Below are 26,371 nucleotides of genomic sequence, written 5' to 3'. Positions count from 1 at the left end.
TGGTGAAGTTTCTAGATTGGCCCTGCGTTTCTGACCTGGGCCTTGATTAGGTTGACTCAGGATTCTGAGAGCGCGCTCTGGGTCCTTGTAATCAACTTTCCCCCAGAGCTGCTTTGGAGAGGGCTGTGCCGCAGGTCTAACCAGCCCCGGCCCCATCTGATTTGTCCGATTCTCTGACGACGCGTGTCAGGAGACAGTAAGTCCAAGTGCAGGTGTAAAGCCCCCGCACGGGGCTGGATCAGTGCGCCCTGTATCTCTTTCTAAACTGTTGAATGAGTTCTTCTTAGCTCCTCACGGTCATAAACTGAAATTCGTTTCTTGCTTCCCTGAAGATGAGTCCTTTAGTCTTGGCTTCCAGATTACTGGAACTAAGGACGTGTTCATATTGTGTGTGGTCACTTTATTTCCAAAAGGATTATATCCGTTTGCACCATCACCCGCAGTACAGGAGAGTTTGTCCTCTTTTGCCCATTAATACTGACCAGGAAGGGGCATTATTTTCAATTCATTAGTGTATTTATTTGTTCAGAAAAATACTTACCGATCACTACATGCCAGCCATAGTTCAGTACATATAAAACAGTAATTTATTTTAATTTGTGTGCCTTTGAATATTAGGGGGGCTTTGTGTTCTCTGTGCTTACTGAAAGTCCCTCCTGTGAAAGTGATTTGTTCCTTTGTTGCTTAATCTATCGGTGGATTCTGTCAAACAAAAATTGTGTGCTGGACACTTGTTAAAAATGACGAGGAAGACTATTCAAGACCGTCACAACAGGAGCAAGGGCATGCCCCCAGTGGTGAACACAGCAAACGTAGCCGGGGCCTTTGAGCTAGGGCTGGGTGAAAGGAACTTGATGGAAGGCTGGGAGTTCTTGCGAAACTGGCCGCACGGGATTCTGACTGAAGGCAGGCCCAGGACTTGGGTGTCAAGGGTCGGGGGCAGGTGCTGGACTGACTTAGCAGGGTCCTCTGCCAAAACTGGGCTCAGCAGGTCAAGCCAGGGGCCTGGTTGAGGTGCATCCTCAGGGGAGCCTGACTAGTTTGGTCAAGGACAGGAGTCTGCCCTTTCCTAGTTTTGCAATGTGTGTGTCCTTTGTTGAACACAGTGCGAAATCTGGTGAAGTGTTTTCCTGTGGTGAGGCCGTGAGGTGCCCCTCAGCCGGGTTGGGTGAGTCTGAGGCTCGGTGCCGAGGGCCCGCTGCGGTGGGCAGGGACCGGGCTCTTCACCGGGGCTCCTGGGGATGCAGGTCTGAAAGGAGAAGCCCGAAGAGGAGAGTGGCTGAGTCGGACCCTCCAGTTCATTTGGGGCGGGGGGGGCCGAGGAGGAGGAGGAGGACGGCAGCGACAAGAAACTCAGCTCGGACTTTAGAACCTCCACACCTTCCCATTACCTGCCTCCCCGGAGCCTCGCATCTGCCCCGCCTCGGAGCCAGCCGAGGGGACGGGGGCTGGCTGGCCGTGGCAGGGCCAGCGAGGCCTCCCCCTCCTTCACGGGACCCTGTCAGTGAAGTGGAACTGTTCCTTCTCTCCACCGTCCAGCCCCGAGAGCCAGGGCACTGCTGGGGCAGCCGGGCAGCCAGACCCTCTAAAGCAACCAGGGTCTCCCATTTAGAGAGTCCGTCCAACAATTAGGGGGGTGTCCACTAGGGGGCAGCAGAGACCGGCCTCCGGCCGCGGGCTGCCTCCCTGGGGTGCGAGTCCATCAGCCGCTGTTCTCAGGAACCAGCCATTCCGTCTGCACCTGCCAGGCATCTGTGCACATGTGAACACACCTCTTCCTCCGACTTCCTCTTTGGACCGTGAAGGACTCCGATCCTTGTGTGTTGTCCACACGTCCTAATGCAGTTCATCCTCACAGTGACCCTAGGCAGGCAATGCTGCGTTGTCCCCCCCCCCACGCCCCGTTTTACACACAAGGAAACCGAGGCACAGAGGAGTGGAGGGTTTTTCCCAAGGTCACACTGCTAGGGATTGACAAAGGCAGGATTCAAACCTGGGCAGTCAGGCTTTGCCTGGGAAGGGGCTGCTCCCACATGCAGGCCCCGTGGCGCACGCACGTGCCAGTCCCCTCCCTCACCCAGGACTCACTGAACACCAGCGGGCTCCTGGAACTGTGAGGGCGACACGGGTAAGGTGACCAAGGCAGGCGAGTCCCTCTCTCGGCAGAGACTGCGGTAAAGATGCTCAGTGACGTTCACCACCTTCTGAGAACCCACTGTGTGCAGGCTGTTGGCACACTGGATTTCGCTCACTCCGCAGAGCCACAGGCTTGCGCGGGGCCGGTTAGAGCGCAGGTCTGCACTTGGACCCCCCAGCCCCCCACTGCCAGAGCTGCATCATTGTGGGCACGTTCAGTAAGCACCTGGCCCGGGCCCACGGGGGCTGAAAGTTCCCGCCTCCTGGGAGCATAACGGGGGTTAAGTGAGCAAATCCATGTGAAGCACGCAGCACAGCATTGCACAGTGCCAACTGTCGCCACGTTTGGGGGTTCTTCAGATGAGTGAACAGAGGCTCATGGGGGTTGACCCAGTTGTCCCGGTCACAGCTGGGAGGAGGCAGAATGGCCTCCCGCCCAGGCCTGCCTGGGGGGGCTGTGCTCCCCTCACTGTAGCACAGCTCCCTAAGGGGTGGCAGAGGGGATGGCGGAGACCACCTCGGGCGCAGGACAGCCGTCTGCCCCGCACGCTGCCTGCAGCACGGTGGCCTGTGTCCTTCCAGGGAGGAGCGCCACCCCCCCTTGGTGTTGCACTCCCAGATCCTTGTGTGGCCCAGGGCCTGCACTCCGGCAGGGCCTTCATCCCGCAAAGGGCGAAGACCAGGGCCAGGTAGTGAAATCCCAAATCCTGGGTGGACCACAGGCTGACGGTGCCATTTGCAGGGCCAGGGATTCTAGTGGGCCCGTTTCAGGAGGTCCCACCAAGTGTCACAGGCCAGAAACTCCGGGGCCTTCCCCATCTGGTCCACCTGAGCTGTAGCCGAGGCCACTTGGTCGACTCCTCACAGGACTTGTCAACCTGACCCACACCTCTCTGCGCACGCGCCTGCCGCTCAGATTCCATCCAGCCCTGGATGGACCAGAGCGGCCCGGCTGGCAGGATGTTCCAGGCTTGGAGCGCGGTGCCTGGCAAACCCAGGGCAGTTCTCTGTCCTCCAGAGAAGTCTGCCGAAGCTTCCAAGGTGAAGCATCTGAGCCCACAGATCTGGAGCCCAGAGCACCGTGGGCAGGGAGAGCTGCCGTCCGGAATGTCAGGAATTCCTGGGGACATCTGGTCCGCTCTGCATCTGCTCTTCCCGGCCAGGCCAGCCAGCATTCTTCATCCGGGGAGTGAGGCTTCTCGCCGCGGGCTTGGGTACACGGGGCCTCTTTGATCCTCGCCTCCTGCCTCAGCCCTGACTTGGATGACCGTGAGTGCCGTATTTGATGTCCCTCACCCTCACCTCTTCTATAAGCAGGGGTGATGAGTTCTGCCAGGCCTGGGATTTACAAACCAGGATCTAGAAGAAACAGGACCAGAGGGACCCCTTTCCAATGCCAGGAAGGGTCCCTAAACCCCTAGGGTGGGACGAACCTTCCTTACAGACCCCCTGAGGCCTTTGCTCCTCCGGTAGAGCCCCTTGACGGTAAGGGTGGTAGTTTCTGCTTTGGGGCACCTACTTCCAGCTTTGAACCCGTGTATATGTCGGTCACTTCTCTGTGCCACAGTTGGACCAGACCAGTGTTCCCCAAAGGAATTTAAACAAGGGAACAGCCCCTGAGGAGGAGTTTGCCACTGCCTGCTGGTTCTTTAGACTTTCGAGAGGTGGAACCAGGAGGGAGGAAGAGGTGCAAAGGCCCGGGGGCATGCGTGGGCATGGCCCGGGGGCAGGATGGACGCGGAGGGAGGGAGGCGGCCGGTGGCTGTGGGAGCGTGGCCCTGCGTGGGAGTGTCAGAGCCGGAGGGTGTGTGTGCGTGTGCGTGTGTGTGAACACGTCCGATGTGGGGAATGCTGACCAGCTGAGCTCTGAGATCTGCAACCCGTAATCCACAGGGATTCTGCCACTGACTCCACCAGTGAGTGAGCGGGGTGTCGCCACAAACTCCTCGGAAACAGAATCTCAACGAGGACTAATAATTCACCAAAGCAGACCGTAAGTTATTTAGTCGTTCTGTGTAGCTGAACATTGGGCTTCTTCGACCCTGTCAAACGAGTACAAAGAATCCCAGAATGAGCAGTTTTATACCCAGGCTCTGTTTGCTGAGGTCAATGCCCCATAAGTACTTAGTAACTCACGGAAAAGGACTATTTTTAAGACTCTTGACTCGTAATGCTAACTACTCCCTAAACCGGCCACTTCCACCTTTCAGACAAAGCCTTTTATCACAGAACTGTTGTGAAGGTGTGCAAACACAAAACAGCTTGTGAGGTGTGCCAGGTTCCCGGTCCCTGTCACCAGCTTTGGTAATTGTCCATATTTCCATAGTCGTTTTTAATCTTGTTTTGGGAAAGGCAACATGCCTCAATTTAACCACCCTCTGATTATTGACTATTAGGATGTTTCAGTTTCCGTTACCGTGTAAAACACCGCAGCGAAGGCCCCAGTCACCGATCCTCATGCACTCCCGTAGCCCTCTGCTTAGGATGCGTTCTTGGACACCATTCCAGAGCCAAACTTTGCACACATCTTCAAATCACTTTTACGTAATAGTAAATCACTTTATAGGAACCGTGCATCAAGCATCCGATCACCGCCTATGAGTATCCATACTGGTCCCTTAGCGGTCAGTTTGATGGGTGATCAACAGCATCTTACTGTTGTTTCAATCAGCATCATATAATTGCGGTTGAATTTTTAAATGTATTTATTTCCCATTTGTATGTTTTCTTCTGTGAATGGCCCCTTCTTGTTTTCCTTCTGGTTTCTCCCCCCGCCCACCCGCCACCTACTTACGTAAACTTTGTAGGAGCACCTTGTGTGTAAAGTATCAGTTGAGTCCAGCAGGAGGCCCTAAGAAGGATCATTTCATGAAGGGGCCACTTGCAAGCTCTGAGTAAAGGTTGGGCCACAGCCAGGAGTGGGGCAGAGACCCTGGGCCTGCAACCACGGGAAGTAGTCACCAGCCCGAGGCCTGGGGATGCCAGGAGGGAGGGCGGTGACTGGGCCCCAGGCGGACGGTGGGAGAGGGCCCTGGCTTTCTTAGAGGGATAGCGCCAGCCCACAGAGACCCAGCAAGGAGGGAAGCAGCGACCCTCATTCCCTGAGCCAGCACCCCCCGCCTCCTGAAGGGGCCTCCGGTTGGCCAGCCCCGCGGGCAGTCAGGGACAGGGAGCTGCTCCTGGGGCGGGCCGAGGACGGCGGGGCAGAGCGCACAGAGGGGCCCAGCATGTCCGCAGATACCGACTTCTTACCTGGGAGATCCATTTTAAGCTCGTTTCCTCCGTTGATTTGTCTTCAGTATTATTTAGGATTTTAAATTTTAATAATTCCACGGAGTGCTGTCAACCAATCTTGATGACTTCACCTTCAGTGTTACTGCTCAGGAGAGCACTCCCCATCCCCAGCTTTGTGTCTTTATTCAGCCACAGGTAGTGTGTTCTCTTCAGCCTGGGAAGGACAAGAAATCACTTTAAGACACCACGAAGCAAGTCCCCGTGTTAGCAGCCTCTTTCTGCTACCAGAGAGGACGTGGTCCTGCCCAGGGGGGTGCAGTCGTTACCCACTTCCGTCGGCTCTGGGAGGGTCTGCTGTGGGCCAGAGACCGGGACAGAGATGGGTGTTTCCCTCAGGGCTGCCTTCCAAGCACTCTGCTGCTCAGCCCCCCGCCGGCGATGGGCTGGAGCCCGCTCATGCCAGCTTGCGAGAACCAGGGCTCCCTTGGATGGGACTCTTGGGCTCTGCAGCTTGCCACGGGCCCTGTCGGGACAGTCACACCGTGGGCTTCAGCACACCAGGGCTTTCTCGTCCTGCCCTGCAGCCGACTCACCTGCACCTTCTCCTCTTCCTGCTCTGCGTCCCGAACCCCCCATCCCTGCTGGCTCCTACCTGGGGCACAGAGCTGGGGGGCTGGAGGAGGAGGGGCAACAAGCCTTCTCCAATCCGTGCAATTGCAGATGTCCTCAGGTGCCCTCTGTTAGGGCACATGTCCGAGTGTTGGCTCTTTAGCTTGGGACGTGTTCTGGATTATTCCTGGACACTGTCCTACCTACTTTGATCTGAGCAATACAGTCTCCAGTTGGACACTGGTAAAACCACTTTCTCCTTCAGCTCCTGCCTCTGGAGGCACCCCACAGGCCCTTCCAGTAAGGATCCCCCCATCGGAGCAGGCAGCCATCTGGGGCAGCGGCCCTTCAGGCTAGTTCGTGCTGGGGGTGAGCTCCATGGCTCATGGGAAACCCCGTGCATCCTTGCCCAGCCCAGAGGTGGACATGCATCCATCCAACGGCTGTACTCTGTTCTCCTGGGAACTGCATGTTCACTGTGTCCTCCTTCAGTTACCCCCATGTGAGCAGAGAGACATCTTCAGCCTCTACCCTCCCGAGTGACAGGGAGACAGGACAGCTCTCCTGAGGACGCTCTTCCCCACGTGGGCAGCAGCTGGGGGCTCTGTGAGTTTGGGGCTCAGCAGTATCCAACTGAGAAGTGAAATGTCAGTCTTGTCTTCCTGCAAATACCCCCATCTCCCCAAGAGAGGTTCTCTTGGCAGCCCTCCGCTGGCTTGGGGGATGCACTCCTGGAGAGAGGGGAAACATTCTATTCTTGGAATTTCCGTCAGGGAAGGTCCCCTGGGCAGAGTCTCTCGCCTTCCGTTCCCTAGTCTGGAGGTGGGTGATGGGGCCCAGAACAGCCCTCTCCACGCATCCTTCAGGGATGACTCAGGCAGCACCTGCTCAAAACGTGGGTAACTGTCACCCGTTGCCCCCACCAAGCCCCGCTGCACAGACTCGTCCTTGCAAGAGGCAAGTGTGCTTACAGCTCCATCATGTTAGGGCCGCCACAGTCATGGGCTCTGCGGATCCTTGGTGCTGCTCGAGGTGGTGGCCTGGAGAAAATCGTCTTTGCTCCACAGAGCACCCAGATGAGTGTTTGAATAAGAAAAGAAATGCTTAGCCCAATTTTTAAAAAAGATTTTATTTATTTATTTGTCAGAGAGAAAGAGACAGAAAGACAAAGCACAAGCAGGGGGAGTGGCAGAGAGAGAGGGAGAAGCAGCCTTCCTGCTGAGCAGGGAGCCCAATGCGGGGCTTGGTCCCAGGACTCCAGGATCCTGACCTGAGCTGAAGGCAGCCGCTCAACCCAACTGAGCCCCCCAGGCGCCCCGCCCGATTTTCTTTTTTAAGTGTAGTTAGTGGAGGGAAGCAGCAATGCTTTTGGATAAGGTGAGGAGCATTCTGATTTTCCTGACGCAGCAGCCGGACCCAGGAATTCACTGAAGGTGTGTGCCTCGGGGAGTGGGGGGGGGGGCGTGAGGCGGACAAACTTTGCGGCAATGATGACTAATTTTCTATTTTAGGTTGTTGCTCCGCCATATTCCCAAGCCTTCAGCAAAATCCTGCTGCGTATGAGTAACTTCCCTGTGTTCATATAATTTGGGGGGATCAAGAAGGAAAGGGGCTGTGTTTCTCCCCGAGGTCATTGTGTAGTGGAGAAAGGGAACAGACAAGGGAGGTCCAAAGCGGAGGCCAGCTGTGCATGGGAGCAGTGGAGGCTCATGGGCGTGCATGTGTGTGCGTGCATGCGTGTGTGCATGGGTGTGCGTGCATGGGAGCAGCGGAGGTTCATGGGCGTGCATGCGTGTGTGCATGGGTGTGCGTGCGTGGGAGCAGCAGAGGCTCATGGGTGTGCGTGCGTGGGAGCAGCGGAGGCTCATGGGTGTGCGTGCATGTGCGTGCACATGTGCATGGGCGTGCGTGCATGGGAGCCGCGAAGGCTCATGGGTGTGCGTGCACGTGTGCGTGGGCATGCATGCATGGGAGCAGTGAAGGCTCATGGGCGTGCATGCGTGTGCATGCGTGTATGCATGGGCGTGCGTGCGTGGGAGCAGCGGAGGCTCATGAGTGTGCGTGCACGTGTGCATGGGCGTGTGTGCGTGGGAGCAGCGGAGGCTCATGGGTGTGTATGTGCATGTGTGCGTGTGTGCATGGACGTGTATGCACGGGCAGGACTTGGCAGTAAGGGGTGGCGCTGACCTTCTCCCAATCATGGGAGCTTGAGCAGGTTCATTGACTCAGAGAAGAGGTGATCCCCAAACACTGGAGACACCTAAGCAGCCAATGTTTGTTGGATAAACCTGGAGTCAGCAAATTATTTAATTTTGTTTTCTTGGTGGGATCTGGGGGTCTTCGATTGTTAGCAAGGGGATGTAAGGTGTTTGTGCACTATCACAGTCTGTTGGTGCCATCTTTCCAGCCTTTGCTAGCTTCACGTGTCTGTGCCACAGTTGGGCGCTTCTTGTCATATGTCAGACTTGCTCACCATTATTATATTTGTCCTGGTGATCTGTGATCAGGGGTTATGACTCCCTGAAAGCTCAGAGGAGGGTTAGTGTTTTTTAGGGATATGGTATTTTATTTTTTTATTTTTATTTTTAAAAATCTTTTTAAAGATTTTGTTTATTTGACAGAGAGGGAGAGCACAAGCAGGGGGAGCAGCGGAGAGAGAGGGAGAGAAGCAGGATCCCCTCTGAGCAGGGAGCCCGATGTGGGGCTCAATGCCTGGACCCCGGGACCATGACCTGAGCCAAAGGCAGATGCTCAACTGACTGAGCCACCCAGGCGCCCCATGATACAGTATTTTAAAATTAAGGTGTATACGTTGGCTTTTCTAGACATAATGCTATTGCATATTAATAGACTCCGGTGTGGTATAACCATAACATTTACATGAGCTGGAAATCCAAAGTTCACTTGATTTGCTTTAAGGCGACACTCTCCGTGTCATGTGGTCTGGAGCTGACCCACACACCTCTGAGGTCCTCCCCCTTCTCGCTTCCCACTCCTTCCCCTGCCCCCTGGGGGAGGGGGCCTCAGCGTGGGGTCAGCGGGCAGCTGGGCCCTGGCCCCCGTGAAGAGGGCAGAGACCAGGTCAGCTGATGCCTTCGTTCAACATTCGATACCACATTTACAGCGCACAACTCTGCTCCCTGTGGGAAGTTGGGTGGTCCCGCCCTGAGTGAGGCTGGTGGGAGGGCTGAGTGACAGCCCGAGGCAGGGTGTGCGCCGTGGGGGTGCAGGCCCTGGGTCCTGGGGGAGGAAGGAGGAAGGTGCACAGGGCCACGAGTGGGTCCGAGAAGCCTTTGCGTGGAACTCCGCCTTGGAGAGAGGAGGCATCAGCCAGCGGAGGAGAGAGAGGGAAGCGTGTGCCCGATACAGGGAACAGGTCACAGGTCACATGGCGGGGGCCCTGGGTGCCTTGGGTGGGTGAGAAGTGATGAGAGTTCTGTGTGCCTGGGGCCAGGCAGGGGACAAGTGGGTGGCGCAGTGGTGGGTCACGAGGCGGACACGCAGGCCCACGTTAGGTCGGGGACCACCCCGTCTGTCCCCTGGATGTGGGGACCAAATTCCCCAATCCTGCTTCCAACTCCACGCCATTGCATTGCAGGCAGATGGTCTGAACTCTGACCTCTCGAGGCCACTGCAGGGTGTCTCGGAGTGGACACCCGTCTCTCCTTCCCTCCGGCGTGTAGGGAGAGCCCCCCACCGCTTCGTGCTGTCTCCCCGGCCTTTGCCTCCAGGCCTGTGAGCCCTGTTCCCTGTCGGAACGTTCTTCCTGCCCTTCCTCACTTCTTAGTTCCTGCTCGTTCTACAGACCCTCCTGTGGCCCCGGCCCCGGCCCCCACCAAGCTGGCCTGTCTGCGCGCACACGGGGACGCCCCCTGTAGGCGTGGGTGGAGGAGCCAAGGCCGGAGAGCCCCCAGAGCCCCCACCTCTCTGCCCGCTGGCTCTTGGGTTGGCCCGCGGCTGCGGTCTCCCGGGGCCCCGCCTGGTCCCCCGCCCCTCCCCAGGGCTCGTTCCCGTGTCACCGGGCCTGTGCGCGTTCGAGCAGGGACACTGCTGGCTGCCAGGTCACTAGGGACCGCCCCCCACCATCCAACCCCGGGGGCCCTGGAACCCACCCGCCGGCCTCCCCCTCTTGCGGCTCCCCGACCCATGTCCGCCACCTCTGCCAGCTTTCTGTCCTCCCGGGCCGTGTCCCCGTCCCTTGTCAGTCGCTGACCTGCAGCCCACTCACTGACCCCTGCCCGCTCCGGGTGAGGCCAGCTCGCCGCCCCGGGCTCTTTCATGCCCCCTCTGTGCAGCACCCGGCTTGGAGCCCACACAGTTGCTCAAGGAATGTGCGAGTGTGACCTCCGCCTGCAGGTGAAGTTCCGGCAGTCTTGGCTAGTGGCTGCCTGTGGGGCGGCGCAGCTCACACCACTCCCTGGCCACCCCGTTCCAGGCTCCGCTTCCCACCTCCTCCCCAGATCCTGCGAGCCCCTCCCGGTGCGGCCGAGGGGCCCGCGCTAGGCTGCGTCTGCCCTGTCCTGTCTGGCAGCTTGGCTCGGACCTACTTCTCCACCTGCACGCTGGTGCTTGGACGCCGTGTTTGGCGTCCAGGAGGAAGAGACAGTCCTGCTTCGAGCCAAGACCCTGTCGGCCCCTCCTGGCTACCCCCAGGGGCAGAGCTGCCCTGACAGCTTCCGGACGGCTTGGGAGCGAGGAGGACGGGGCACGTGCTGGGCCTGGCCGGTCACGTGAACGCACGACAGCTTCTCTGGCGGGACCAGCCGCACCAGCTCCTGCGGGCGCCCCCTTGGGGCAGGGCAATGATGGGATAGTTGCAGCTGTTCTGGGAAACGAGAGAGGCACTTAGGCTAATTTCGTCAATCTTATTTTCCTTAGATGTCTAGCTTAAAATGAGGGCCGCGTTCATGGAAAACAACAAAACACGCAGGCAGGAGAATGAGATCGTTTGTATGTTTACTATGGTACAGCAAGATCTTCCACACCGGAGCCGAGGTCCTCTGCTGCCCACAGGAGGCTCTGGGCACGCCACCCACACACGACATTTAAGACAATTCTTCATTTCTCTGACAATGACTTCTCCAAGTGCATATATAATAAATAAATAGAAAATACGTCTTTGTTCGTGGTGGCGCCTTTAAGAAACGTTTACATACAAAACACACTATACACTGAATTCCCGAAAAAGGACCCGCTATGTCGGCAACAGGAAGGAGACAAGCATTTCAGAGGAGTGTCCTTTACCCTAAAGGCCCAACTCATGTGAAGGCTGACAAACAGAAAGAACCATAGGGACAATGTTCCAAGCCACAAGACCATCCATGCCACCAAGAACGCGCCTGGCCACCAGCTGTGGTGACGGGTGGCGGAGAGAAAGTGTGCAGATGCTGCACTGTTAGACATATGTACAACTCTGAGGATTCTCAAATACATCATTTTGGAAAGTAACCGAACCAAGGACAGTCCGCGTTCCTGGCCACCCAAAGTGATCACATCCTAAGTGGTTCACAGTGTGAGACCCGTTGCGTTGACAGAGTCTGAAAACCCCGCAGAACCGTAGCCACGAACTTGAGGTCATCTCGGCTCCCCTCTGCAGGGCCACGCGGCTGCCCGCAAGGGGTCTGTCCGGGAGTAGGGCCTGGGGAGCTGCCACGTCCCGCCACCACCTCCGAGCCGCTGGGAGAACTGAGGTGTCGGCTCAGCCTGGGGAGGGGGCCTCCTGCCCGAGTGTCATGGGCACAGCCAGGCACAGGGAGCCAAGAAAGCCCTCTTTGAAGAAAGGGTTTGTGGTTGGCACAGGAGAGGGGAAAACGCAGCTCCTTGTGGAGCCCCCGGTGACCCAGGGACCTCAGCAGAGATCAGGAGCATCCCTCCTTCTCAGAGCTCTCTGCAGGGTGGCGAGCAGTAGCTGAGGGCCTGTGGTGGGCCCCGCAGCTCGGCAGGCCCCCCGGAGCAGCCACGCCGGCTCACCAGAAGCATGGCAGTGTGCCCCGACACAGTCCCCCGGGCCCCGCCTGCACACCAGGGGCGCCAGTGGGAGGGTCGTGGCTGCGGTGAGCCCTCCCGAGGGACGGCCGGTGCTTGCAACAGCGTGGAGGCTGCAGGGCCGCCGCCAGCCCGCGGGACAGAGCCCTATGTGCACGGAAGGCCAGGGGGGAAAGCGCCATCAGCCAGTTCTCTCTATTCTGATCAGTTTTTTCCTTCCAGGGGTCTTGGCCCCATTTGGGGGAGCTCCCTCGGGAGTGCAGGCACTCTGGGGCCAGTTGTTGAGGCAATGTGGTATGGCAGCAGGTGCTGGGCATGGGGCTCCTGGCCCGGCCCCCGGCCTGGCTGTGTGGTTCTTCCCCTTGTCAGGGTCTCACGTGCCCCATCCAAAAAATGAGGGTTTGGGACTAGGTCATCATTAAGGTCCTTTCCAACCCCGAAACCCCAGGCTCATTGAGGGGTGAGCCCATTCAAGAGCACATGAGGCCCCAAATAGGAGCTGACTTCTCTCAACCTAGCTCCACCCCCGTCTGGGGTCAGAGGGGGCTGGCTGGGGACCGAAGTGCTCCCCGCGGGGGCGTTATAAGCCCCCCAGCCCCCGCCCCCGCATGCTTGGCTGTGATGAGTGGGCCAGCAAGCGGCGGGCAGAGGGTGACCTGCAGTCACCAGCTCTGGCAGATGCAGGCGGGAAGGGCTGCACCTCCGAACCCCTCTGCTCACCAGGATGCCCTGCCCTTCCTTCCTGCAGGCCCCCTTCCTCCTCCTGTGGGAAGCTTCTTGACCCACCCAAGCTCGCGGGATCCTTCCCTGCAGGGCACCTGCGTGGGTCCTCTTCATCCCCCCTTCACATTCTCTACCTGGTATCGGAGGGCATGCATACCTGACCGCCCGTGCCCCCAGCCCGCAAGCCCCTGACTCCAGGCCTGGCTTCTCACCACCCTGCATGCCCCGGGCACCCTGCGTCACAGGTGCTGGCCCGAAAGAATCTCATCTACAGCTGGGTTCTGTGTGCGGTAGGAAAAGCCACAGACTTCTGGAATCTCACAACGGAAAGGGCCTCGAGGTCACCTATTCCTCCCCCCATCCCAGGACCTGAAGTCTCTGGAAAGGTTGAACCCCTCCAGAGGCAGGGCTCGCCCATTCCCCGAGGGGAGCCAGTCCCGCCTTGGCGAGTGCTGTCTACACGCCGGCTCCTAACCCCACGAAGGTTGGTGCTTGCTTACAGGAACAGAGATTTCCCAAAGACCGAAGACCAGTCTCTCCTTTCCTGTCTCCACCCCGTACTGCGCGTGCTGGAGAGCATGGGGATCTGTGAATGGCTGCATCGGGGCTCCCGCCGAAGCAGACCCGCTTGCCAGCACAGCTCGGGCTCCTTGTACGCACCCCCCCCCACCCCCTGCAGAGGCACAGACAGGAGAGAAGCACCCAGGAAGCTGCAGGGAAGAGAAGGTCTCCGGTGTGGGCAGCTCCGCCTCCCCGGGGCTGCAGGGAGACACTGAGTGGGGGCTGCAGGGGGAGGGCAGCACCGGGCGGCTGATGCCGCTGTGCCAGGGGCCGCCGCCGGGGTCCGCTGGGGTCTGCCGTCACCGCGCAGGGCGGCGGCACCGCGAGCAGGCCTCCTCACAGCTGCTTCTTCCTCACCACGGGGATCGGCACCACTTGGAAGATCTTGGCCTTGTAGTCGTCCGTGTCCAGAGTCACCCAGGTGGGCCGGAAGCTCCCTTTGAAGCCAACGAATGCCATCTTCTCTGGAAAGTAGGGATGGGTACCGTGACCGGAAGCCCCGAGAGAATGTCCACACCCCATCACCTCGTAGGGCTCCCTGTCGCCGTCCACCTGCCCCTACCAGGGAGCCCTCTCCTCCTTGGTGCCCCCCGGCAGAGCTGTGTCCGGCTGCTGATGGTACCTGATGTCGTTTCCAGGGGCACGCGGGGGTGTCACCTGAGCCTCGGGGCCAGCCACCTGGGGTGGTGGCTCTGCTTTACACAGGACATCTCCCGGGAGCGCCTGCCACCTTTGAGCTGAGCCCCCACCCCTGTCTGAAGCCCAGCGTCCCCATCTGTCCACGAGGGATGGGCACCTCTACAAGATCTCTCCCCTGCTCCCACATGCTGTGGCCTTAGAAGGACTTTGTCCAGGGCACAGAGTGGACGGAGCAGCCCGACCAGATGTCGAGGCCTCAGCCCCACACAGCGGTCTCCCTCCTGCATTCAGAGCTCAACTGAGGGGCGTGGGGCTGTACGTCCACACCGAGGAACGGCCAGCCCGGCACACAGCACACATTTCTCACCACTGGGAAAGCACCACTTGACTGAGGTCACCTTAGGCATGTCAGCTTTTGGCCACAGGGTCTTAATTAAAAAGACAGAGGCCCCAAAATGATTCTGGGACTGAGCTGGAGAAGAGACCTCTCTCCCTGCGGTTCTCTTTCGGCTCCTTTGAAGGGCCTTCATTCATCGTTCCTGATTTTTCTCCAGGAGCTGCCTGGAGTTAACATCCCCTATGATGGTGACCGCCGCCGGGGTCAACACCCCTAACCCCTAACACCCCTAACACCCCTAACGGGTGACCCGCGTTAGATGTTTCTCGTGGTCAGGATGGCATGGCAGCCAACAGCTCTGACTGGTCTGGACTAGAAACATTCCGATCCAAATTCGAACCTTGGGCAAGTTACTGAAGTGTCTAATTCCATCTGAAATGGGAATAAGGGCACCGAATGTCCCGGTTCTTCATGAATTATAAGGTACTCAGCAAGGGGCGGGGCTGCACACTACACGTGGACCATGGTGGACATGAGTGTCCACAGACTCGCTCTGCCTCCCTCCCAGCCTCCCTAGGGACCCCCCCCCCCCCCCCCCCCCACCCACACAGCCTGTGGTGACAGTGATGAGTGTCAGGCCAGCATTTCTGGGCAGGCTGGCTTCTTCCCTGTGGGGTCTGTGCTGGGCTTTGTCACCAAAGTGCAGGGTGACCTTGAAGAAGCCACCTACAATCTTCGGGCTTCCATTTTCTCCCAGGCAGGGAGGGACAAACAACAGCTATGCGGACTGTAGCGCGCCGTGCAGATGCTGGACGACTACCAGAGCGTGGAGAGGGACGTGGGCCCTGCCCGGCTGAGCAGCAGGACCTGGGACGACGGTCCGATCAAGCCACTTTTCTGCGGATACTTTTGTTCAAAAGCGGGGTGCACTTGCCGAGCAGACGGGTGAACCGCTCTAGCAAGTCCCTTGCAGTGTCTGGCTGCGCGTTGAGAGGGAGCTGCCGTGTGGCATGGAGGCAGGCGGCACCTCGCCCATGCATTCCAGAAGGCCACCACTTGTGTTGAGGATTTGGAGGTTTGGCGGGAAGCACGGAGGTAGCAGCCACCGCGCCCCAGGCGCCTGGGCCCACAGTCCGTGGACGCCCACTTACCTTTCAACTTGAGGCTCTTGTGTGCCCCGAGGTTTTCCAGCACTCTGGTCCAGGGGCCCCTGGAGGTATATCTTCCCTTGGACACCATGAGCACTATGGAGCTGCGCGAGAGAAGGGGACGTTAGGGGCCAGAGAGGGAGGGCTCCTCCCGGGCGGTGGTGGTGGTCGGGGGGGGGGCAGTCAGCAGTGCCCAGAGGTCCGACCGGGGATTTGGGAAAGGGCAGCCTGTCCCGTGTGCCGAGCCGACCGGCCCTTTCCGTGTGCTGACCGACATCCTGAGCAGCCCTCCCACACACCCCCGGCCTGATGCCCACGCATGCCTGGCCCCAGTGAGGACAGAGTAGGTGCGCGGAGCACACCTCTCCTGGGGCCGGCACGTGGAGGAGGGACATCAGCTTGCGCCTCCTGGTTAGGACTAGAGAGAAAGCCACAGCCTGGGGTTACTACATGCTCAGGGGAGGGTTAACCTCTGCCTTCACGTCCCTTCCCTCTGCTCAGGCAAGACAGCACTACGGCTCGGTTTGCAAATGGGGAGACCGGGGAGAAGAGTGTGTGAGAGGGCCTGTGCAAGGGGAGCCATGCTCGGGGGCGGGGGCAGAGACCCGGAGCTAGGGGTGCTCCCAGCCTGGCACTCCAACCTGCAAAAGCCCAGCTCCGGAGCAAGGCTCCCCTGCCTTGGTTGTGTTCAGGCCAAAGTGCTGGGAACACAGGCTCCTGGCGGCAGACTCAGCCCGCCGGGCCAGACAGGAGGAAGTGAGCACCTCCCCCAGGAACAGAAGCCCAGTGGGGCTTCCAGTTCACATCGCAAAGGAATCCCATAACCACAGACCACAGTCCAGACATGGAGAGACTGCACAGAGTTCTGGAACCCACTGTCACCCCCATTTGTGTCCCACTGGGAGCAGAAGCAGGTTCTCAGTGAGGGCTCCTCCTGCAAGGCACATGGGGCTACTGCCCCGGCCCAGAGGAGCCCTGGGTGGGGGGGGGGGGGAGGGGTCCCATGCCTCTGCCCCTCCCCTAAACGGAGTGGCTCTGCATTTTCCCTTCTTGTTCCAGACTTCTGCATCCTGTTTCATTTCAAGAAGAAATCCTCTGGCCAAAAAAGGCATGAAAACTACGGCTCTCAAGATGAAAAATGTGTTTTCCCCAGATCAGTAAATCTGATCTTTCTGCACGAATGTGCAATGCTAAAGAAGCTCCTAGTGGGGGATGACACAGAGACTGAGTGTAAGCAGAGCCCCTGTCCTCTGGGCGCGCCCATCACACACTCAGCATTAGTGAAGTACATTTGTTCTTACCAACAAATATTTCCTAAGCCCCTCCTGTGTGGCAGGTGCCACACTGAGCACTTTACTCAGGCTTCCTGCTGTGCCGGCTCCTGGCTCTTCAGTGGATTCTCCACCCAGTTAAGCCAGAAACGCACATCTGAGTTAGAGGTGGGCCCCACATTCAGAAGTGCATACATACCCTGGATCCCGGGAGCAGCCATGTCCCCGGTCCGACCAAGACTAGTGCTTTAGTAGAGGCAGAGCTTTCTAGCTGCGTTGGAAGAGACCTCACCAGAGAGGTGCATGTGTGTTAGACTGGGAAGGTGCTGGGAGTTCCGGGGATTTCTAGCAGAGGGCGCAGGAGGTACAGTTAAGAATTCAAGCCAGCAGTCCGCAGGGAGGATGGGCCTGACCGGGGAGGCGGACGGGCCAGCCCGGGAGGAGGCTGAGCCGGGGTGCTGGTGCCAGAGGGGCCCGCGGGGCAGCCCCTGAGAGGACCAGCAGGAGGGCGCTCAGGCAAGTGGCTGATGAGGACACAGGGACAGAGGAGAAATGAAGGGGGAGTCGAGCAGGACGCCCAGACTCGGGTGCAGTTGTCTGCAGGGACGCTGCTGATGAACCAAAACACAGCGAGCAGGAGGAGGGGCTGGTCTGGGAGGTTAGAAGACAACAGATGGCGAGAGTCAGTCCTAGAGGAGACGTCCAGATGGCCTTGCCCAAGGAGCAGCCGGACAGGAATGTCCGGGGCCAAGGAGAGGTCTGGGCTGGAGGCACTCAAAAGCCACCAGCATTTGGATCGAAGTGGAAGTGTGGGAGGCGTGAGATCATGCTGGGAGTGTGCCGTGGTCCGGGAAGCGGGCCAGGCCAGGCCTCCCACTTGTAAGCAGGCAGCCCAAGCCACCTCGGCCTGACCTGCATTCAGCACGGCCTGGGCTCCGGCACGGGTCGCCGGGCGGGCCCTTCACTGCGGAGACTCCCCGAGCTCCCACGGAGCCGACTGGCCAGGAAGGGGGCCTGGCCCAGGGTCTGCCGCGCACACACTCACTTGTCGGGGATGGCCGCGATGTGCTCAGACAGCTGCCATGGGATGCCCTGCAGAATGGCGTTCCGGAAGCTCGCCTCGCTCAGCACATGGCCCCGGCTGCCGTCGATCACCACCACCTGGAGGCCGTCCTCTGCACTGGGGTGCTTCATCCCGTCCACCTGCCGGCCCAAAGCAACACAGCTGTGACGTGGGGGCCCGAGGGTGGCAAAGGCCCCGGGGTCTCCTGCTCCGGGGCTCCCATGTGGACCCTGAGGGCAGCCTGCCTGCGAAGCTGTTCCAAGCATAAGACCCTCCTCCATCAATTCTCTGTAGCCCTCTGCAGGGCCCTGAATGACGGCCCCATCACTCGGAGACTGTGGAAGTCAGCTTATGTGGACCAGGGGTCTTTGCAGATGCCAGTACGTTAAGGATCTGGAGGTGAGATCCCTGTGGATTTAGGATGGGCCCTAAGCCCAGCGACAGGTGTCCTTGTGAGAGGAAGGCAGGGGGTGCGGGGCTCCCACACTCAGGGAGAAGGCCGTGGAGACAAGGCAGATGATGCAGGGGCGTGTCCTCGAGCCGGGGACGGCGTGCAGCCACCAGAAGCCCGCAGAGGCCCGGGCAGGCGCTCCCTGGGAGCCTGGAGAAGGACCCGGCCCTGCCAAACCACCCCCCGCCACCACCACCACCACGTTGGACCTCTGTCCTCCAGGATGACCGGGGAATCCATTTCCCGGAGGAGGAAGGCTTGTGACAACAGCCCTAGGAGACCGACCCCACGCCACGGCCAGCCAGTCCCCCAGCGCCCCCAGCAGGGCCAGAGCCGCTCACCTCAATGTACGCGAAGTCGCTCATGAGGTGGAGGAAGCGCCGCCCGGAACTTTCCATCTTCACCTCCAAGAAGCGGTCCTTTGTCTTCTGGAAAACAGACACAGCCGGGCGCGGTTGTTGGGTCTGGGGAGCCGTCCCCCGCGTCCTCTGGTACGGAAGTCACCGCATCGGCTGGGGGGGCCGGGCGGATGTCCGGGAAGGGCCCTCCCTGGGTCTGGGCCCGGGTACAGGCAAGGGTCGCCCCCCGCCACTCACCAGCGGAGAGCCGGGGAGCTTCCTGGGCATGGGCACGTCCACCACAGCCCTCTCGGCGAACCTGGGGTAGGCGCTGGCCGTGCAGTCGCTGACGCCCGCGTTCCTGGGCATCAGAGCCTTAATCTTGATTCTCTCGCAGCCTCGCATGGAGCAGAAGGCAAACCTCTCTCTCTCGTTGTGCGCTTTCAGCTTCAGGAACAACAGCCTGCACACAGGGAGCGCGGCCGGTTTGCTCTGGCGTGGGAGCCCTCCTCCTCCCTCCCCCCCCCCCCGGCCCCCGTTAGTGCGGCCGGTGGGCCGGGTCTGTCTTGGGTCACTGCGGTCGGAGAGAGAAATGCATCGGATGGAGGGAACAACACTAAGGCGGACCCTCTGCTCTACGCCATGCCACGTGCTGGCCGCAGAGTCACACAGTATCTCACTTAACCCTCGAACGATCCTGAGCGGTAGGTACCGTTACCGTCCTGAGTTCCCAGACGGGGAAACCATGGCTCAGAGAAGCCAAGGGACTTGCCCTGGACCCCACAGCTGCACAGTGACGGAGCCGGGCGGTCTGTCCCTTCACGGCGCCGGCTCGGGAGCGTGCTACCAGTTCCTTGCCAGGCTTTCCTCCAGACCAGAACTGATTCTCGCTTTGGGGCGAGGACCAGACGCGGCCCGGGGGGGTGCAGGGGCTCAGATGGTGAGCAAGCCAAGGCACTAACTTGGGGCTTATCGCTGTTGGTTCAGTTCCGGAGAGAGCTTTCTGGTGGTTCCCACCTGTTGGCACATCTGACGCGGGCTGTCCCTGGGGCTGACCCTCGGCTGTGCCCACACCGCCCAACGAGCCCGATGCCGCGACCCCCACCCCACCCCACACTGGTGGCACCAGAGACACATGCTGGCCGGGCAGAGGGGCCCCGAGAATTGGGGAAGCCCGACGGTTTGGGCTTCTACATAGGAACCAACATCCTGTAACCCGGCTCCCAGTCCCCGAGCGTGTAACCGAACTAAGGCACAGCCTCGTCATCAGCGCGCCCTGACTGCGGGGACGGAGGCCGGGCGCCCCGGTCTGCCCCCCGCGCCCTGCGTCCTGACGGTGGGCTGTCTGCGGGGCGTCCGCGGTCATTCACCGCTGCCTGGGGTCGTTATCGGGAGCTCTGTGCTCCAGCGGCCGCTTCACCAGCAGGCGCCGTGCCCTCCTCGCCGGGCCGCCTCGTCTGCCCCACGGTGGCCGAGGAGTCACGTGAGGAAAGGGGCGCTATCCACGGCCCCCGCGCCAGCATTTTACTTATGCCTCTGACTTTCAAATTCTAATTTCTCTCTGATCAAACTGATACAGCTCATCTCCAGAGAGACAGAGCACCTGCTAGGGACCCCCTTAGCCTCCGCCTCAATACAAGAGTGGGAAGATGGGGCGCCTGGGGGCACAGTCAGTCGAGCGTCTGATGCTTGGTTTCGGCTCCAGTCCTGATGGCAGGGTGGTGAGATCCAGCCCCTCACTGGGCTCTGCCCTGAGCGTGGAGCCTGCCTGAGATTCTCCTCTCCCTCTGCCTGTCCTCTGTCTGCTCTCTCGTTCTCTCTCTCTCAAATTAATAAATCTTAAAAAAAAAAAAAAAAAAAGAATGGGAAAATGACTGTAAAGCGATCCTTTCCCTGGACTCCCCAGGGCCTGGCCGTCGACAGCCTCATGGCTTCGGAGATGTGCGGGCATTCCTGAGATGTCAGACTTACTCTTTTTAGGGGAGGGGACCAAACAGCTCCCTATCTCCAGACAGACGGGCCATCCCTGTTGTATCTACTGAGTAGAACCTGGTGCCACTTAGCACAAGGGTGGGGGGCTTTGGGGACAGATGGGCCTGGGTTCGAAACCAGCCGCGCCCAGACTGGGCTGTGGCCTCTGGGCGGGCCCCTGCTGATCCGTCTCCGTTCCCTCCTCGTCCCCGGCTCCGGATGAGGGGTGACATCACCTGCTCCAACTGGCCTGTGAGGATCGGAGGTTTAACGCACCACGTTTTCTCCGTTCTAAGATTCACTGCTTTCACTCTGCTCCTGAAACAGGCACATTTCCTACAATTCCCCGTGTGTGTTTCATGGAATGTTTTTTTTACGCCCAAGCTTGGCAGCTTGGAAGATGTCATCGGTGGATGGCGCCATCAGCCTTTGAACCGAAGCCCCTAGCAAAGCATTTTACGCCACCAGCCGGGAACTCGCCGGTGGCTCTCAGGGGGGCCACACAGGGCCGAGCGGGGGCTCCTCACCCTGAGTCCTCGTCCCAGTAGTAATGGCTTCTGCCCGGAAAGCTCTGGTCCACCTTGTCCATCTGTGAGGTCCGCACGAAGGTGCCCGTCTTGGCCGTCTGCTTCAGCAAGCGGTTGTGCACATCCGACAGGATGGAAAAGGTGGTGCCTCGGGGGTAGCAGAGCCCCACTCGGATCCAGTCGCCCCTAAAGTCAGAGGGAGGGTCAGGTTACGGGAAGGGACGTCCGGGGCCACAGAGCGTCCGGGGCACACCCCGGAGAGAGACCGAGCCATCCTCCCCCATTTCCGCAGCGGGCGGTCCCGAAGGACCACCTACTACTGTAGTCACGGGGTCTGTGTGGAGTGTGTTGGGGGCGGGGAGGGGCTCACCGGCACACGGTGGCTTGGCGCCTCCCAGGCCTACACTGGGGTGCTCCACCGGGAGCAGAAAGATGCCCTCTCGTCCGGGTTGTTGTGAAAGAGCCCAGGATCTGGAGGACAGGGCTCAGCCCTCCTGGCCCAGCCCGATCTCAGGGCCCATTCATGTCTGTGGGTGTCGTTTTTCCACATCTGATGTCTGTCTCCCAGGGAGACCGTGACCGTGTTCACAGAGAGCGCACCAGCCTCCATCCATGAGGCCAGATCCTGAGTGACATGCTGTCATGTCACCTCCCTTGGTTGCCCCAGCTCCTCGATGTGGCAGAGCAATAGCCCCTGTTGGAGCCTGACGCTGTGCCTGAGGTCAGCCGCGCCCAGAGCAGGGGGCTCAGCCCGGTCTCTGATCGCTAACTACCGGCTGCTCTCGGCCCCTCTAGAGGAGTCCTTCTGTGGGCCTGACGTGGGCTGGCCTGGGACTTCATCACGGTGGGACGTCCTCACCGCGGCCTTGAGCTCCAGGAGAGCGGCCATCCCCAGGTCACGCCACTTCCGGCTGGGCACCCACTCACTTGTTGAAGTTGATGAGCCAGATGATGAGCTCGGCGGGGGCTGTCTGGTCCCAGTGCACGGTGTAGCCCTTCTGCAGCGTGACGACCGGCTGGTACTGCTGGTAGTGCGTGCTCCGGGTCAGGGCCCCCTCCAAGTACAGGGGACGGCTGGGGAACTCGTTCTTGATGATCTTCATCCGTAGGTTACTAGTCTTGTAGGCCTGAATGTACATCTTTTGCAACCCAAAAAGGAAACACACATCAGGACAATTACAAGGGATTATTCCAAGAGCGTCTGGTTAACATCGGACTACAGGCCCCACTTTCAAAGGAACTTTCTCCTGGAGCCCTTTTAAGGATTCGTGAACCACCGGCCAAATAAGGGGGCATATCTTCCTGCTGGCGGGTGCGCGATCCGGCTCAGGCTCCCTGTGCGTGCTCAGCAAAGGGCTCCGTCCAGGACATCCCAGTGGACACGGGGGAGGGGCTGGCTTCATAGTCACGCGGCAAACCCAAAGTAAACAGAGGAAGGAGGGGAGGGGGGGGAAGGAGGAGGAAGGGGAGGGGGGCGAGACCTTGGACAATCCCGCGGCGAAAGCCGCTTCCTTTCCCCAGCTGCTGTCCCGCCTGCGTCGGAGAGACAGCCCGGGGCGTGTGGCCACTTCTCCCTCCCTTTCCCTGGGTCCAGCCCCTGTGTCACTACGCCCTGCACCAGTGAGTGGCATCTCATTTCAGAGAACGCACGGGAAGTCCCGCGGAACCAAGAGCCCGGTTGCTGTGGGCCCGCCTCAGCAGGACACGGTGTCCTGTATTCCCACGGCGACGTCCCCGTGGCCGCGAGCCACTGGGCACGTGGAGGGGAGGGGGCATCTCCCCTCCGGTTGTGCTGCCCACGAAATGGAGAGGGAAACCTTGGCCCTGCCCATAGCTGGGCGCGCAGGAGAAGCACAAGTTCAAGGGAAGATCAAGCTGCAAAGGGAAGGGAGGGGTTGCGAGAGCTGACGAGGCAGCAGCCCGTCCCGATAACTGGGCAAAGCGCTAACGCTCAGAGCGTTTCTGCAAGAAGACAAGCAACGTGTGGGAAGGAAAGGGTGGGAGGCTCCACCCAGGGGCGCCGCAAGGAGGGCCCGCCCTCGGGGCACGAGGGCCCAGGGTTCCGTCACCCTCTGATTCCTCAGGACCCGATCCCGTCTATCGGCAAACTCTGACCCCACCTCCCGGCGTGCCTTCCCAAAGGGGCCAGGTCGCCTACAGCTCCCCCAGCATCGCATCCCTCGCCCCGAGCAGGCAGGCCGCAGGAGCCTCTCCGGATCCTTCCACAGGCCCACCTCCCCCCGGGGCTCTCCAGCAGGGAGGTGGGCGCCCTTCCCCTGCCCTGGCTCCAGGCTCCACCCGGCTTTCCCAGCCTCTGGTTGGCACCCCCACCCTCCCGGCCCCTCTTCCCACCCTTAGGCTCTCTGCGGGGACCACCCTCCTCAGCCCACCATCCGGCCTCTCCTTCTATCGCACAGAGGCCCCGACCTCCTGCCCTGAGTCCGGCCCTGTCCCCCCCCCCCCCGGCCCTCCTACTCCACCGGCGCCTGTCTCTCCAGCACCCCAGACTCTGAGTGCCCACCTGGCCCCGGGGCCCCTTCCCCTCTCTGGCGCCAGCTCCCTGTCCCATCTCTCCCAGACCCCAGACTTCCTGCAGCTCCCTTCTCACTGCCCGCCCCGACCCCCATTCCTCATGCCCGCAGTACCTGCCGGCAGGTGGTCCCTAAGGGCGACCTCCTTCTTCACACGCGTGTCCCCCCTCCGGGGCCACTGGGCTCGCCGGGCTCCCCCACCTGTAACACCTTCATTCTCTTGGGCATGCCTCCTCCTCCTTTATTCACCAGCCACGTACTAACTAAGGGAGCATCATCATAGCTAACGAAGGTTTTCGGTTCTACCATGTTCCCCGTGCTGTTCCATACAACAGCCACTGGCCACGCGGGGCCACTGAGCGCTGGAAACGTGACCAGCGTGGCTGAGAACCTGCGTTTTAAATTTCATTTTAATTAATTTAGATTTCAAACTGAAGGCAGTGTAAAATACTTTCCCGCTAAGCGTGACTTTATCATTTCCGTGGGACTCGCTTCCACTTTGTTGAAAATTTACACCCAAATGGTGTGGGGACTTTGAAGACTTCGAACAGGAAGACAAATACATAGATGTAAAGTGCCTTACTAATGATTTTTATGCATCGATTACATGTTGAGACGATAGTATTCTGAGTGTGCTGTTAAAATACATTATTAAATACTATTAAAATTAATTTCCCCTGTTTCTTTCTTCCTAGCCTTGACACAGCTTCTAGACGATTTGAGACCACACGCATGGTTTGCCCCGCAGTTCTGGCGGCTGAGGCTGGTGGAGCACTTTACATCCGTATATGAACCCACGCCCACAGCCTCGTTAAGGAGGTTCAGCTATTATCCCCATTTCACAGATGAGGAGTGGGTTTCACCTCTGCCCACATCTTCGCGCCGACTCGATGCCCCGGGGCCTGACTTTATCCAAGCCCTTGGCCTCAGAGTGCCCCCTTCCAAGGCCTTCTGCTTTCTGCCTATGAAGTGTTTTCACTTTGACTTTTTGAAAACTCTACAGGGTGAGGAGGGAAGAGAAAAAGAAAAATCGGAGAGGAGAGACACCCAAATCTCCTGCTCGGCACAGAGCCAGGCCTGCGGCAGGCCCGCGCTCCTCGTCACAGGGCTGGGGGGTGGGGGCGGGATGGGTGGCCCCAGGGGCGCCCTGGCCTCCCCACCTGTGCGTAGCGGCCGCTGCAGATGGCCCCTCTCCAGTCGGGGACGTTGATGCAGTCTGGGTGCCGGACCAGCCAGTTGTCGTCCTTGGTGAGGTAGGACCCCGGGTACTCGGACACAGAGCCATCGACATCATGGAACAGTGATGTCTTATCCCCGTCCATGTCCAGCTGGTTGAACCAGGGCCCGGGCTCTCCGAAGAACACTCTGGAAGTAATCTAAACAGAGCCCAGGAAAGTGAGGGCTGGGCCAGAGCTGAAGGGAAACGGCGGCCGTCATCAGGCCAGGGAGAAGTTTCCGATTCCCGCGGACATGACACCCTGGCCAAAGCCAAGACGCTCTTGGGCGCTGCAGGAGACCTCACGGCTGACGTCCCGGCTGACCTCACAGAGGAAGCCAGACAAACAGCCGGACGCTCACCGGCCTCAGCTCTAGACGCAACATGTCCGTTTGGCCTCTGCCCACAGGAGGCCCGGCTGCTGCGGGGGACCCTGGAGAGTCCTCCGATGCGTGGAGGGGACGCAGGGTGCGTGTGTGTGTGTACGTGCTGTTTTATCAAGACAGTCTTTCAACACCAGCCGTGGGGGTCTCCAAGACTGACCTCTCCCAGGCCCCAGTGGCCTGAGTAAAGAAATGAAGTAACAAGTTTCACTCCTTCCCCTCGGCCCACCAGTGCTGGGCAGACAGGCCAAGGGCAGGCCCAGAGGAGGACCAGGGGGAGGAAGAGAAAGTTCTGGGAGGTCCATAACCCAGAGTAAATGCCCCAGGCCGTCTGGCCCTGCCCAGCCCCAAGGGGCAACCCTCTGTCCTGCTCTCCTCACCGCAGCTCCTTGCTGGCACCTGTCTGTGTCCGGGGGGACCCCGTTCACTCTCCGGGAGAGATGAGCAGAGCACCTTTAGCAAAGAGGGCCTTGGAAACCCTGGGATTTTAGATTAATTGTACCCACTCAGGTGGCCCTGTCACGAGACTCAGGAGGTCAAAACCAAGGCCCTTGGAGGAACAATCTCAGGCCCTTGAGTCTGGCAGGAGCCCCTGGAGAGGCTCTAGGGGGTTGGAGCGGGGTGAGGGCAAGCGGGCATTTACGTAGCCAGACTTGACCTGTGGGGCAACCTACACTTGTACTTTTCCAGTCTGGATGCCGACAGGCTGGGACGTGGCCCAGCCTGCTTGGAGGAAGTTGTTCATTCCCTGTGGTGGTGGCAACAGCTCAAACTCCAGCCCTGGGGGACTTGTGAATCACCGCCCAGAGTCTGGATTTGCTGGGAGCCTGCCCCAGCACCTCACTCACCGGGACGTCCTCAAAGGCAATGTTGGTCACGTTGTTATGAGGGCAGCTCTGCCAAGCGTTGTTCAGCCGGAAGGCCAGGGCACTGGTGTGCCGACCCTCCAAGGCCGCAAACTTGCGGAAAGTGCAGTTCTGGATGTTGATGGGGCCGTCATAGAACTGAATTCCTCGGATCGGAAAATTCCTATGGAGTTAAGGAAGTCCGATGTCAGGCTGATCGCCATGTTATGCCATGGAGTTGTCTGCACCCTCCAAGGTGGATGAAAACAGAGACTTCCTGGGTAAACCATTCCTGATCCCCACCTCCAGCAACCCCTCACTGCAGGGCATTATTGATTCATTAATTAATTCACTGAGATAACATTTACAGTTAGAGTAAATGTCAATAAATGATTGTCAGATG

General features: G+C 59.5%; 1 protein-coding gene and 1 long non-coding RNA gene across 6 annotated transcripts in view; one reads left to right on the top strand and one right to left on the bottom strand.

Moving 5' to 3' along the window:
* The first annotated feature begins 1,905 nt into the window (after nucleotides 1–1,905).
* LOC141370794 (uncharacterized) lies at nucleotides 1,906–11,093 on the top strand. Its single transcript, XR_012375138.1, has 2 exons — nucleotides 1,906–4,129; nucleotides 10,858–11,093. It is a non-coding gene; the product is annotated as an uncharacterized lncRNA (long non-coding RNA).
* A 144-nt stretch (nucleotides 11,094–11,237) lies between these two features.
* Nucleotides 11,238–26,371, bottom strand: part of CEMIP (cell migration inducing hyaluronidase 1) — a 196,156-nt gene continuing 181,022 nt past the window's right edge. For 4 of the 5 annotated variants that reach the window (XM_073882175.1, XM_025893245.2, XM_073882178.1 and 1 more), the window contains 9 exons: nucleotides 25,972–26,152; nucleotides 24,685–24,900; nucleotides 21,921–22,132; nucleotides 20,994–21,179; nucleotides 18,754–18,958; nucleotides 18,499–18,585; nucleotides 17,689–17,846; nucleotides 15,376–15,476; nucleotides 11,238–13,712 (listed from right to left, as the gene is read on the bottom strand). In XM_073882175.1, coding sequence (XP_073738276.1) covers nucleotides 13,585–13,712; nucleotides 15,376–15,476; nucleotides 17,689–17,846; nucleotides 18,499–18,585; nucleotides 18,754–18,958; nucleotides 20,994–21,179; nucleotides 21,921–22,132; nucleotides 24,685–24,900; nucleotides 25,972–26,152 — 1,474 coding nt within the window. In that variant the 3' untranslated portion in view covers nucleotides 11,238–13,584. The remainder of the gene's footprint in view (nucleotides 13,713–15,375; nucleotides 15,477–17,688; nucleotides 17,847–18,498; nucleotides 18,586–18,753; nucleotides 18,959–20,993; nucleotides 21,180–21,920; nucleotides 22,133–24,684; nucleotides 24,901–25,971; nucleotides 26,153–26,371) is intronic. The other variant, XM_073882177.1, reaches the window with a different exon arrangement.

This window comes from Callorhinus ursinus, unplaced genomic scaffold (genome assembly GCF_003265705.2).
Source record: "Callorhinus ursinus isolate GAN/ISIS: 27379988/994484 unplaced genomic scaffold, GSC_fseal_2.0 scaffold45, whole genome shotgun sequence".
Classification (NCBI taxonomy): Eukaryota; Metazoa; Chordata; class Mammalia; order Carnivora; family Otariidae; genus Callorhinus; species Callorhinus ursinus.
The sequence above is the reverse complement of the archived record's forward strand: the minus strand, read 5'-3'. Positions and strand labels throughout refer to the sequence as shown.